This window comes from Lepisosteus oculatus, chromosome 5 (assembly GCF_040954835.1).
Source record: "Lepisosteus oculatus isolate fLepOcu1 chromosome 5, fLepOcu1.hap2, whole genome shotgun sequence".
Lineage (NCBI taxonomy): Eukaryota > Metazoa > Chordata > Actinopteri > Semionotiformes > Lepisosteidae > Lepisosteus > Lepisosteus oculatus.
Window position 1 is genome coordinate 43,321,580 of NC_090700.1, and position 14,311 is coordinate 43,335,890.

Genomic DNA, 14,311 nt, shown 5'->3' on the forward strand with positions numbered 1-14,311 from the left:
AAAAACGTGAGAATAAACTCCTGGGTTTGTAATTTGCGATTAGCAGGTGTGTCAAAACTTTGATACGATCCCGTCCAGACTCCCTGGCCTACAGCTGTTTTCTTTCTCTGATTTATAAAGTCAATGAAGTGTCCCCAGTTTAAAGCTATTGTTATTTCTGAGAAATTCATGACAGTAAAAGACTCAAAGTTATGTCTTTTCTAATGTCTTTGACAAATGCTCTTTATGACAAAACATTGCCGACAAATGCATCAATAAAGCATTTTAAAGTGGCATGACATAATTGTATTTCTTTGACGTGTATTTTTATTACAGCAACAAAATGCATAATGCATAATGCATAATACACATCTTAAACTAATGTTACAGAACAGGTAAGTTGCTGGTACAGTGTTCTAGCTCAGAGTAATTTATGAAAACATACACAATTTTCAAATCTCTTCCCTTGTCCCTCACAAAAAGAATAAAACTGAAGGAAAGGGAGACAAACACAAGAACTAAACAAAGGCAAAATACTAATTACACTAAACAGTCGCTAGGAAGCAAAGAAAGGAGGAAGGCCAGTCCTCTCAGGTTTCATCTGAATAGCCAGCTTGTAGCAAACGGAGGTCTGGGGTGGAGACGGGAGGCTGTCTCGGAGTACTTCAGAAATACCTGTCAAGCTTTATAATCTTATTTTTTAAAATAACTTAACATGCATTATATTTTATTCCTAAAGGTAGCTGAGGCATCATATTTTAAAAACTAACAGTGATTAAAGCCAGATCTTAAGGATACACTGTGTACCATTTACAGGGAAAGCAAACAGAACCTTGGTCTGAGTTTCCATTTTCAGCTGTGAAAACATCGCCAGGGGATATATGAGGGAACAAGCAGCTAATGTCGGGAATAGACTTTTATGTCTTACATAACTGTTCTCAGATGTCCCCCTGTTATCTGAAGAGAAGTCAAGGAAGGTTAAAATTAAACGTGACAAAAACAGCAACAACAACAACAAAAATGTTTGTTTCCACCCTTTCTCAGAAGATAGAGCCCAGGCAGAAAGATCAAGGGGCGGTCAGGAGGAGAAATCGCTCAGAAAGCTCCGTGTTGAAAGCATTTCTTGTTTGTGGGAGGCTGTAGGAGGAGGCTGCTGCAGTTGCAGATCTAACTTTAACAGACTGACTTTGTTGGTAGTCAGTACTTCTCTTCTCTAGTCGGCTGTAGAGGGCTGATATTGTTTTGTGGCCACTGACATCCATGGTTTGCTTTCCTATGGAGAACTGCTCAAACTGGGCTATTTTCTTAATGCAAATGTGCCACAGAGCAATAGCGGTGCTTATGCAAAGAGAAAGGGCATTCCTTCCTCACACTTATACATCATTTTAGATTGCGTTTAGGTTCCTGGATGGCACAGTAGCACAGTGTTTAGCAGCGCTGAGGCCCTTGGTTCAATTCCAGACCAGGGGTGCTACCTGTGTGGAGGTCTTCCCGTGTTTGGTTAATTAGGCTAATTGGCTTCTGCGGAAAAAACGGCCAGGTGTGGGGGTGTGAGTGTTTGCATTTGTGCCTGTCTGCTGTGTGATGGACCGGTCTCCCATTTGTGCCCCGCCTTGTAGCTGTTGCTTGCTTGGATAAGCTACAGCTTCCCTGCGACCCTGCATTGTGTAAAGCAGTTGCAGAATGGATGGGTTTACTGCAGATTTCTGTGTCATCTTGGTCTTGTTAGGAAGAGAAAGCAAGCAATATACAGGATGGATCGGTCTTTCTTCCTTGGTTTCATGTTTACTGGCCAAAATATCCAGATAGCAAATTTTTAATGATGGAAAATAAATAAAAAAATATACATGCATGCTAAAATGCTTGAGGGCCCTGTAGGAAATACACTAAAGTACTGCAAACACAAGAACATCAGGGTACTGCAGGTATCACACTGACCCAGACAACTGAACATGGACACTGGTGTAAGACTCACAGGTGAGCTGATACTGTATGTAGAATACTCTAGTATCCTTAGGGATGGAAAGCACTATGCAACTGCAATGCATTGAATAATATTTATTATAGATTCTTGTAATTGTTTTCTTTATGTGCAAAGCAGATTCAGTCTGAGACATTTTTATATTGTTGAAGTACTTCAAGTAACCTGAGCATGAGTGAGGGAATTCATTTCTGTTGTAACAAATATGTTCCTGAAAGTAATCTGCCTATCTCCCAGATTGTTCATTTTTTGCCTAAAACTCAAGAAAATCCCAGTTCTTCTGTTGTATTTAGAATACACCTCAATATCAGCTAATTATGACACATCTTTACATATCTCTGTAGTTCATTCACTCTGAAGACATTCATTTCTGAGCAGCATTGTTTTTTAAATTGCTATTAATTTGTCACGCTCGTGTTAAACACCAGGAGTGAAAAGGCCAAATGGAACAAAAAAAGTAATAGAAGAAACAGGCAGAGGTTAATTACAGGCTAAAAAGTAGATAAAGAACATTTCTTTGGTGAAGCCTTCTTCAGCTGTACACTAATCATACCTGCACAGCAGCAGGTCTATATTTAAGCAGATGGATTTCTGCTTTCCTTTTATGGAGCGGATGCATGCTGAGCTACACTGGATCTACAGGTCCAACAACCCTCTATTCCTCACAGCTGTGTTGCTCAAATGATTGAATTGGACATCAGTGGTGGTGGCAGAGCTATGGTCCCCTGGAATGAGAGCAGAGGACCCTCACAGCTCTGTCCTGCAGCCCCTACCTTCCTGGTGCAGTGCGCCAGAGAACCACCGTGGCATAAAGATGAAGCAGGGGCATTAGGTTGTGAAGGGCGCTTCCTCCCCCTCACAAACCTTTCTCAAATCCAAATTATGTTCATTTTGAACATAGACATCAAAATGTGAGAGGTCTCCCCTCCCTCCATTTCCAGTTCCCCGGCCTGCTGCCAAGATTTAGACAAGGTGGTGAAGATGACATAAACTGCACCCTGTGCATTTATCTACACTTGCGAACCCCCTATGTGGAGTCATTCCAGGATTGGCAGAGTCTGCAGACCTCACCTAAAGAAGGAAAAACAGGCGGAAAGTATGCAATATTCAGTACTCCGGAGCTGAGTGCAAAGCCTGTCCTCATTATTCCACCCACAGCCACTTGCAGATCATCAGTGAAGTGTGAGAGGGGTTCAGTGACGTGGACTTTATCCTGGTTGCTGGCTCTCAGTGTGCAAGCTCTTTGAGCGTGACCAAGCAGGGCCGTTTCCCCTGTACACACAGATGTCATGTACAGCTTCTTCTTTTCATCTCTCTCAACAGCATTCAGAGGGAAAGAACGCGGTTTAGCATTTTCCATTTACAAGTAAGACAATATTGAGAGTAAGAAAAACGAAGGAGATTTATTCAAACTAGCACATGTGCAGTGCAAGGATGGCCTTAAAACACGGAAAAAGAAAGGGAGCGCACACTGCAGAGCTGCACATTTTAAACAAACGTTTCGTCTTGTCCCTAAGACAGCACAGCAGGCCCTTGCTTTCACTTCCCGCAGCTCGTCTGCAGGGAGAACAGCAGCCGGGACAGATGTGCTCTGATTCTCTGGGCTGTTCCTCATTAACAGGGTAACAGACTGACACCTCTGCTGCCAGCTGGCTCCAGGATTGCACAATTAACTTGCCATAAATCTTAGCAAGATAAAAGACCGGCATGACAAAGTGAGTAATTCTCATCTACCCTTTTAGATGCAGCCTACTAAACAAACCAGTCGCCCGTTATTAAATTACTTCATTCATGTCCAGCTGTAGAGGAGTTAATTCCCAGCGCTGTGCGGAATCCCACACAGCGATGATAAGTGAAGTGTTCATGTGCTTGGGTTTATAACGTGAGGTCCCGAAAAGAAGAAGAAACATAAGCTGCAAATAGAAGAAGATAATTCAGCCTTTGGATGCGCCTTTATTCCAAGGGCTTCATCGAGCTGCTTCTTGACGTCTGTGTGGCTGTGCAGTTTGTTGCACTTGGCCCAACAACCTTTGTGGAGAGAAGCGCCTCCTGTTTTAAGTTTCAAATGCACCTCTTTATAGTTTTCACCTGTGTCCTCTGGTTTGTGCTTCCCCGTTGATTCTGCTGAAATCTGATGAGGTGAACCCGGCAGTGCTTTTGAAGATTTCAGATACTTGATCAGGGCAGTTCATAATCTCCAATGCTCTGCTCTGGACTGATTCCAGAGCCACAATGTCTTTTCTTTCATATTGACCACAATTGTACACAATATGTTAAATCCCATTATATTAACTGTCCAATTAAAAATACATTTCATTTAAATTACTCACCTGTAACTATATTTTCTAACATTGTTTGCCTTTTGTATTGTTTCTCCACATTCTCACTAAGATTAAGAGATGTATTAACCTAGACATCTAAGTCTTTTTCATAAGTAGCGTTTTTAGGCTGAGTTGCAAGTTGTCTTACAGCTATAGTTAATTTTTCTGCTATATCCATATAGAGTGCTGCACTCTACTGTATATTAAATGTCATTTGCCAGGTGCTTGCCCACTCTTCTTAGTCTTAGTTTTTCCTTGGTAGCAGACCTCCTATTTTGACTTACTGTATATAGAAACTAGAACATTGATATAAATTAGAAAGAGATATTTCTTGTATTTCTTGATACAGATCCCCATGGTACTCCACTAAATATATCTACTCCATTTCAGCATTCACTGCTTATCTGCACTCTTTTTATCCATTAACCACTTCTCAACTAAGCCTTCTAATGCCTTCTGATCTAAATATACAATATCATATGCTCTGTTTGTATCCATCCGTGTTGTAGCTTGCTCAAAGATTCTTTAATTCAATTCTAATTATTTCCTCTACAACCTTGTATGTAATATAGTACTTACAGCGCTGTAATTGGTTAACAGGGATCGGCCTCCTCTTATAGTTAGGACCTATTAGCAACTTTGCACTCTGTGTTTTTCCTCAGTCTTAAGTGACTGCTGGGAGATTTTGTTTTATATTATGAACAACAACAACACATTTAAGTCACATAATATGGGAATAAGTTTTAATCCAAAGCAAGAAACCCTAAAAACACGGTTAAGGTATTGCACCTATACAATGCAATGACTGCCTGGGCCTCAATCCAATTAGAAACCATTGTGAGTTACAGCATGTGATGTTTTACTATTTCTGCATTCATGCTTTGTGTTATTTATGCAATCCCGATACTTTAAGAAAGACATGTTGACCCCAAGCCAGATCTGCTGTGTATTATAAACTGAAAAACTTGAATTGTGTTTAGTTTTGGATGAGACCATTTAGCGAGTACAATATTATTAGAGTACAATAATTGCAGATCATTTTTAGGATTGTGACGGTTTCTGGACTAGCTCTTTAAGGTGGGGGCAGGGGATGTTTGTAAAGTTTGTTGTGTGTTGCCATGAGAGCTCCATGTAACCCCAGTGTCCTGACAGCCCGCTGCAGCCACTGCGTCTGCTCTGTGGCTTTTTTTGAAGAAGGTGAAGAATAAGAGCCACAAGCCAACGGAAAAGGCATGTCTGTGAATGTTCAGCTTCTTCCTCGCGTGACTGCATTGTTCTCACTGCGATCTGGGGAACCCCTTCTCAGTCCCCAGGGTGTGCCACTGCTGACAAAGGCTCAGGGGCACATTAGTAGAATCCAGAATTCTTTCAGACAGAAGAGGAAAAGAACGGCAGCCAAATTCTCTAATCAAAGTGACAAGTAATTAACCTCTGCCAGTAATAAAACAGCATTCAACGTTCTTTCTCAGACTCCCTTTATCAGTTGTGGCGACAGATGGCGACGGTTTTATTTGCGTATGAACGACTGTGATTTGATTGACCATCACTAAATAAGGTCTGCTCTTCCTCTTGTGGGAACATCCAAGCATTTGCCAACAACCTAACTAGAAATATCATTGCAATTCAGCACATCAGAAAAACTACAAATGAGAGGGGGCCATTTGGTCCACTGGGCTCAGTTACTTCAATTTCTGTATAATCACACAGCCACAGCTACCTAGTACAGTACTTACCGCACAAGTCAGTAATAATGGGAACCATCTCAATCATAATAATGATAATAATGATAATAATAATAATAATAATAATAATAGCTTACACTTATACTCAAAGCGCTTTACAGGTAATGGGGACTCCCTTCCACCACCACCAGTGTGCAGCCCCACCTGGATGATGCGACGGCAGCCATAGTGCGCCAGAACGCTCACCACACACCAGCTATCAGTGGGGAGGAGAGCAGAGTAATGAAGCCAATTCATAGAGGGGGGTTATTAGGAGGCCATGATTGGTAAGGGCCAATGGGAAATTTGGCAAGGGCACCGGGGTTACACCCCTACTCTTTTTGAGAAACACCCTGGGATTTTTAATGACCATAGAGAGTCAGGACCTCAGTTTTATGTCTCATCTGAAAGATGGTGCCTTCTTACAGTATAGTGTCCCGTCACTATACTGGGGCATTAGGACCCACACAGACTGTAGGGTGAGCACCCCCTGCTGGCCCCATCCAGGTAGCTGATGAACTCCAGTGGGCTGCCAGTTGTGAGTTGCAGGGTGATATGGCTGCTGGCAAGCTCCTTGAGTATGAATTCCACTTGAAACTCTATGAAAAGGAACTTGTTACAGCAGCCAATTACCCACATATTGGCAATGTCCACTAAAGTGAGGAACACAAAATCATTTTTAACATCTGAATTTCTAAATTACCTATACAAGACATGAAGGAAAGTATTTCTTCAAAAAGTAAATCCAAGGAGACAAACCCGTAGTCGTAGGCCCCTTATTGAAATTCTAAATTGCTGTGCTCTGTGGCCTAATTTTTTTACTCATCAAGATAACGGCTAGATTGAGTAGATGTATCAAGATTTTATCCTTATTTACGGACATCAAATAATAAACCCTGTTTAATTCATTAAACCCTACAGGAGCAATGTGTACATTTTGAGTAGGTTTGGTCATCCTGCTAAGGAGATTCTACTAATAAAGAACAGAGCTTTATTAGGTTTTTTTTTATATCAATTGACAAAAATATACAAAACTTTGTGCAGTTTGCCTGCCTGATTCCTCCTTTGCAAACCAATATTAAAGCCTGCCATTCTGACTAGGAAGCTCCTGCTTAACAGCCTGTTGGAATCTTGGAATCTTGTTTAAATTGGATTTTGGTTTATAAAACAAGAAACACCAGCATTCGGTCAAATATTTCCTGCAGCAAATACTAAGGGAGGCTTCAGATGATCAAACCAAAAAAAAAACACACAGACCGGCCCGCGCTGTTTGAAAAACAGAATGTTCCTGCTTGGTGGGGTGGAAGCCTGTGTGCATAAATAAGGAACCATCAACCTACAAGGTGAAAAAAAGGAACATAGTTCAAAACAAATGCTAAGCAAATGTGTGTGAAATTCCATGTCATTGAGAGGAATATTTCCCTGGGGCTTTGATTGTATACAGAACTAAAGCTCTCTGAAAGTCAAAGGTCTTTGATTACACTGATAGCTGTCCAATGATAACATGGCAATTCCTCCTTGCAGTCAAGGTTTTCTCATGTACATCATGGCGGTAGCTTTGTTATTTGGAAGCAGCAGACAACACATTCTTGGGCACAGATTATGGTTATTTACAAAGGGAACTGGATCACTCCAGCTTCACCAGAGAAGTGCACCCAAGTCGCAATATCCAGACAGCTGGAACAGTCTTCACCCTGCCCTTAGCCTGAGACGGTCTTGCAAATCTGTGAGAAGACATTCCATTAGTCAAACAGATTTATCTGTTGTGAGGCTCTTCTCTATCACATTTTAAATACACAGTAGGGCCAGGAACCGGCTGCACAGGCTTTCTGAAGGCTAAGGGAGAGGAAAGGGGTACTTAACCCTGACAAGGACACCCCTTGAAGCTGTAAAATAATCCCAAGACTTGACCGTACTGATGGCCTTTTAAACAAGTAGTGCAGTCTATCTTAAGGATTTGGGGACTTTAAAAAGTTGAATTATGTAAACATTTGGACTATTAAGCCAATTAATCTCAGCTGTAAAATCCTTCACAAAGCAAACTGTGTTTGGGATAAAAGCTGGCAATGTCAGTGTCTGGCTGATACTGGTTAACTGGTTTGATTTGCCAATTTTCCATGCAGCCAGTTTTACCTTTTTGATTTGACATGTAATTTGGCAGGAGGGGAAGTATATCTGACCATGGTGATACTGAATATAAAGTTTTAAGAACAGAAATATAATCTAAAATAAAAACAGTATTTGTTAAAAAAAAAAGTAATGGGATTTCCTGTTTCAGTTAAAGTGATGTTTTCCAATAGGATCACTTGGAAGTGAATTTACACAATTACCAGATCATCATACAGTTAAACTAAAAAGAAACGGTCAACTACATAGAATTAAACATGAGCAATATTCTGGTTTTTTGCATCTGTAGAAATTTACTTCCCTGAGTGAAATAAGTAGAAATTTGAAATTCCAGTGAGTAAACCATAACAAATATTATGATTCTCCTGAACAGATTTTCAAGTCTTTTTGGAGAGAGCTGTATACTTTACAAAGAAAAAAAAAACTGAGCACAATCAGCCTGATTTACATCTTAGGACGTGATGTTTCACTGACTGTGTGATTCAGCATCTGGAAACTGTTAGAAACAATCCTCATTATAACATCTTAAATTGATAAAACATAAGTCATAGCCCTCCTGCAGTGCAACTCTACTGATCTTCATGGCTTCTAATATACAATTGCCCGATGTTATCTCCAGCATGCCAAAGCTTATCATCAGCAGGACCGATGTTTGAAAAATACTTGCACAAACCTTGAAAAAACAAGTATTATAGGTTTTGTGGAGAATGCATCATTTAAAGAGCAGATTGTATTACATGGTGTCTAAGAAAAAGCCATTGCTGGCATGCATCAGTATGGACCCAATATCAATAATACCTAAGAGCTAACTGAGAATCGTGATATTCAAGTATGTACCATAATTTAAATATTTGTTTCACAGTTACGTTCATAAGTCAAAGAAAGGAGCTGAGAAACTCTACTATCAGTTTCAGCACTATGCTGCAGACAAACAGGTCTCATCTAAGTAAGCCTTTTTAGTTCCCAGTATTTATTCCCTGCACAATACTGTACATCTGAAAACAAAAAGTTTTCTTTACTTGGACTATGGGAAACGAAGGTGAAGACACATCACCATGTACCTGCTGTGTATCAGTGCAGGTGTCTTTCTCTAGCATGCTCTACTTGTACAGGTGGGCCATACACAGACTAAACAAACAAGGTTCAAATTCAAAGTTCCTCTTTCCATTGTGCTGCAGACTCTCAGTTTCTTGACCGTTTTGACGCTGGTTCTTCTCCTAAAGAAAAGCTCAGCTCCAAGCTCTCTTTTATCACTCCTATCTTCCTTTCAAGAAAGGAGCAAACACACATTAATTCCACACCGAGAACCAGAAAGAGAAAATGCACAGTGTCTCGTCCATTGAGCCTTCTTCAGACATCTGAAGAAGGCGTGACAACCAAATCATTGTGTTTTTCCTTTCTGCTGTTCAGTGTGGAATTAACCTTGGCTTATTCTTGAACACCCCACACACACTGGTGAAGCTCTCCAATCAAACCTCTTCGGCTCTAGAGATAATTTTCTGTTATCATCTTTTAGACTAACACCGTGAAATCAAATAGAACAATAGCAACACACCTACTAGAGCAACACATGACAGATTTTAAAGGTGAATGTCTGTGAAAACAGCCCATCATTTATTCTGAGAAATTAATGTCTGCATGGACATTCTCCTACTACACCATTAACCCGGTTTCCTTATCCACAGTGATCAAAGGGCTTTGAGCAGGTTTCATGCCAACAGGTAATGTGAGCATTACAGAAACAGTGGGCATTCAAATTAATTTTTTATTCTTCTAAGAATAATTACTGGTGTCCTGAGACTGGAAGAGATCATGAATCTCAATGAGAAGACAATTTCTTCGTTTGTTGTTGTTGACAGTCCTTTAGAGATCAAAGATAATGAAATGATAATCTGAGGTCAACCCATTGCCTTGAGGATCATTTTTAAAACCTATATTATCTGCTTTTAAATTCTACGGCATTATTATACATGTTGAATATGAAAAAGGCAATATTAAATATGATAAGGGATATTCATAAATACATGATTAGTATTTTAAAAACTGTTGAAGGGTGATATTTTTTTCTAGGATATCCCTTGTACATAAGACTCTCAAAGAAATAGTCTATACAACACCACATTGTCAAAACCAAAATAAGCACTTTGCTACAAGGCAGCAAAGAACTATTTTTCATTTTGTAACCTCTGAAAAAATATATAAATATAAGAATTTGTCATTTGATTTTTTTCTTTCTTTTGTTTCTTTGTGAACCCCCTTCTAATGATTTTAGTCAACTGTCCTTGCAAAACCCTTAATATTGATGTTTTCAATTTTGTGGAAAACACAGTCTATAAAAATATTTGAGATTCATTAAATATTACTTTTGTCTAAATGATTTTTAAAAAATCCAAATGTTTTTTTGTTTGTTTCATTTACACTTCAGGATGTATTGTATAAATATTGTATAAAATAAGGCAGTCTTTCAGTAGGATATTGGATAGAAAATGTTCTGGGAGAAAGATTTTTTTTTCCAGGTCCACACATGGTTTATAGAGCTCCTCTATTGTCCACAGCAGAGAAGTTTACATCATCACCCAACAGGTGTATGTCTGGGCCAACTCTGTCACTGGTGAGCAGGCACGCTCACTCAGAAGAGATCAATCACCATACAGCAAGTTCCCAGTTACATCATCCCTCTCATGGACAAAACACTACAACGTACATTTCTATTCATTACAGTGCAATAGAAAGGTGTCGTTCTAATTCATGTTTTGCATTAAGAAAATAAAAGGTCTATACATTAGTAAAATCTATACTCATGGATATGACTCTCATAAAACTGTAATCCTTCTGTAAGTCAGCTTTGGCTTTTCTTTTCTTTTTAAGTACTCATGAATTTATAGAAAATATCGAACAACCAAAACAAAATAAATAAACCCTAATGTCTAAATCACAAAACGCTAATGATCCGAGACGGGAAAGGTTTTCATCTCTCAAACAGCGGCCCCACACACTCTACCCACCCAGGAAATGCCCCCTCCACCCCACCCTGGGACTGCCTTGTCGGGCTACGAATCTGCCCCATGACAGAGGAGAGAAGCAGGCTTCAAGTCCAGGGATCGGTAGACGTGTAGGGTTTTTCTTAAAAATAAAGAAAAGCTTAAACGACTCTGGAGTGTAGAAGCAGTTTTGTAGCATTTATAGGTTTAAGAAAGTTAAACTTTCATCCAGCCAGCATCTCGGCAACAAACAAAGGCTTAAAGGATTTTTTTTTGCTTTGTGAAATCTTTCCACTTGTCCTGGAACAAGAGCCATCTCTTGCTGTAAGTGTGAAGCAAACATGGCCGGGCCAGCAAGCCAGTCTTCTCCTTTGCTTTGCTGTTGTTACTGGTATGGCCAGGGCAACAACTTCTGCTCTGGATCACCCTGCCATGAGACACTGCTTCAAAGGACAGTCAGAACCACCCCTCAGAACCTGAATGTTTTGGATTGTCACAGCAATCAGGAACCAGTTTCAAACGTTTCTGTTGTTGTGGTTATTTTTTGTTTACGCTTGTGTTCGTCTGGCGATTCTCTGTGCATTCGTGTAGAGGACACAAGTCAAGGGTTTGAAGGACACGTTGCCTGGCAACACTGCGGCCTCGCAGGGACGAGGGAACGGCGGGCCGGCATTGGTGAAGACGGCCGCCCAGCGAGGGCACCCAGTCCGATTCGGAGAGAGGACAGACCCGCATGCCCGGGACACTATTCCGGAGGAGGCCGGAGACTGCGCAGCTTCTGTTCATCCAGACTTTTCCAATACTTAAAGTTGTTATCCAGGTGCTGCATTAGGTTCGGTAGATCTGCAAATGCTAGAAAGAAAAGCAAAAAAAACCGGGAAACACTAATAAGTAAGAGCCAGGAAGCATTCTGTAGTGTAAATGTCTTTCGCATTTCGATAATACAGTAGGAGCACAGCTTGATACAAAATGGAAAATGCTACAGTCTGAAGTTTTACATCAACAGCACATCTATAATTCCTTCTACTTTTTAAATAATGAAAAGTAGATAGATAAAGGTAGATGTAAAATTCTTTGACTCATATTGCTCATTGGAAAATATTGAGAATATAATCAGCAGAGCAGTGCGGAGACAACATGAGCCAGGCCAAGTTCTGGAAGTGTTCATCAGTCTAATCTATCTGTGTGGTCATTTGCAGACTGCAGTGGCACTACAGCATGTAGATTTCCAGGAAAAAATGGCTCAAGTTTCAAGAATAGCTTAGACAATATGTGAGGTGATGGCAGGGAGAGTGGCGGAGGGTTTTATCCAACCAACGACAGCCACAGTGCCCTTGAGAGACCTGATGGAAGACAACAACATGTGTGGGGGCACCATGCTGACGGTGAGAAGCGTGTTGATATGGGGAAGAATTCCTGTAACAAATGCGAGTGCGGCTTGGAAAACCGACCGCTTTCCCATTCGTTCAAGCCAATCCAGACATGTTGATCCTCCCCGACATAACAATGCCAGACCACACAGGGCTAGAATTACAGTGGCAACACTTCAACTAGACATTTTGCTGTCGGTCTTGCTGTGGACAGCTTCTTCTCCTGATCTGAATCCAGCAGAGTGTCTGCGCGACCTGCTTGCCAATATGCTCATCGGAACACATCTCTGACCCACCAGCCTTCAGCAGCTGGCTGCAGCTACACGGGAGGGCTGCTGGACCTCCCACAGCTGGGTGTCCAGAAGCTGATCAGCCATAACACACACTATTGCATTTCACATTGAAATATTTGTGTTTCCTGTGACTTTATTTTCCATTTTAAAAAAATTAGTTGTTTTTAATCAGCATTGTTGCTGATGTCTACGTAGGTCTTTCTAGGTCTGGAGAGCTGCTAGATACAGTAGTGTCAGATTGGCTCAGTTAAGCCAACAATGAGCTGGCTAAGGTCTCAAAGAACTAAGCTGAGAAGAAACTTTGCAGACACTCCAGCCCTACAGGACAGCTGTTCGATAGTTCAGGATTTAAATATTTTTTTTAAATGATTTCCCACGGGACCCTCCAGAAACTGAAATAACCATTGACTGGAAAAAAAGCACAAAAAAATACAAAAAGAATCTTCACGTATATTATTATATTATATATTATATTATACAAACATCATTTGTCATACATCAACAAGCAAAAATCAATGGGAAAAGTCTTTTTTGTTCACAAATGCTCTGATCTGTGATTACAAGCTCATGATCACATTTCTTTCACTCGAGTATTTTCTAATGGTTTTTTTGACAGCCTTGAATTGTGGCATCACACATTCTAGGCTCTGAGCCTCTTGGATACTATGAGGTCCGGTGTCCTGGTGTCCAGACTGGCCTCAGTGTGCAGCTCTACACCTACAGCGCCATGCCCCTATCATCTTTTCACCACACCCCTCCACTGCTCTGTCTCTGCGCACATCAGAGAGAAGCTCCAATCAGCAAGACCCATCAAAAATTGTTAATTACATCGCATTAAAAATCAATTTGGAACATCCTGTTTTTTTGGAATAAAAGCAGTGGGAGACGGGTTAAAACATTAGACAAGCAGATGACAGATGCTTACCATCCCAGGCATCGAACATGTCAGTGATGAAGTAGTCGATGAAGGATATCTGGGACTTGGGAATGCTGCAGGTGTTTCTGTCAAACACGGGCATCACCACAGGTAAGCCCTGCCGTTTCTCTTCATCTGTCTGCGCAGGAAACAGGACCAACAGAAGCGTCTCCACATGACTCCGGCTTATTTCCAACACAAACCCGCAAATGCTACTAGTATGAACATATGTTGCAGCTTGAATTATTAATGTCTTAAACTGAAGCTTTCATTTCTTTCTCATCAAGGTGACACGATGGTAATATCTGACAGATCCTGTCCTTTTTTCTTCCCTCTTTCAGACCCTGCCCTTGCTTACCTGTGCAAAGTATTCCTCTGAAATGCGACCCGCCCACTCAATACACAGTTCTAGTGGTCTGCAAGGATTGGAGATGTCTGCACACTTTATCAGCATCCGTTTGACCAGAATCCGATTCTCCGGAGAGGTTAAAATACTTTTGACTGAATCGCCATCTCCATTTCCCTACCAAAAGAAGGGGTGGGGGAAATCAGAGCATAAAATGATAACGAGACCCGATTCAAGCATGTGTGCACCGTTAATCCAATCCAAGAATGTTTGCAG

General features: G+C 40.8%; 1 protein-coding gene across 2 annotated transcripts in view; it reads right to left on the bottom strand.

Annotated features, from left to right (window-relative positions):
- Positions 1-9,707: 9,707 nt before the first annotated feature.
- The window catches only part of pde8a (phosphodiesterase 8A), a 72,297-nt gene continuing 67,693 nt past the window's right edge, over positions 9,708-14,311 (bottom strand). For both annotated transcript variants that reach the window (XM_015343055.2, XM_015343054.2), the window contains exons 20-22: positions 14,048-14,212; positions 13,699-13,828; positions 9,708-11,962 (exon numbers count right to left, since the gene is read on the bottom strand). In XM_015343055.2, coding sequence (XP_015198541.1) covers positions 11,856-11,962; positions 13,699-13,828; positions 14,048-14,212 — 402 coding nt within the window. In that variant the 3' untranslated portion in view covers positions 9,708-11,855. The remainder of the gene's footprint in view (positions 11,963-13,698; positions 13,829-14,047; positions 14,213-14,311) is intronic.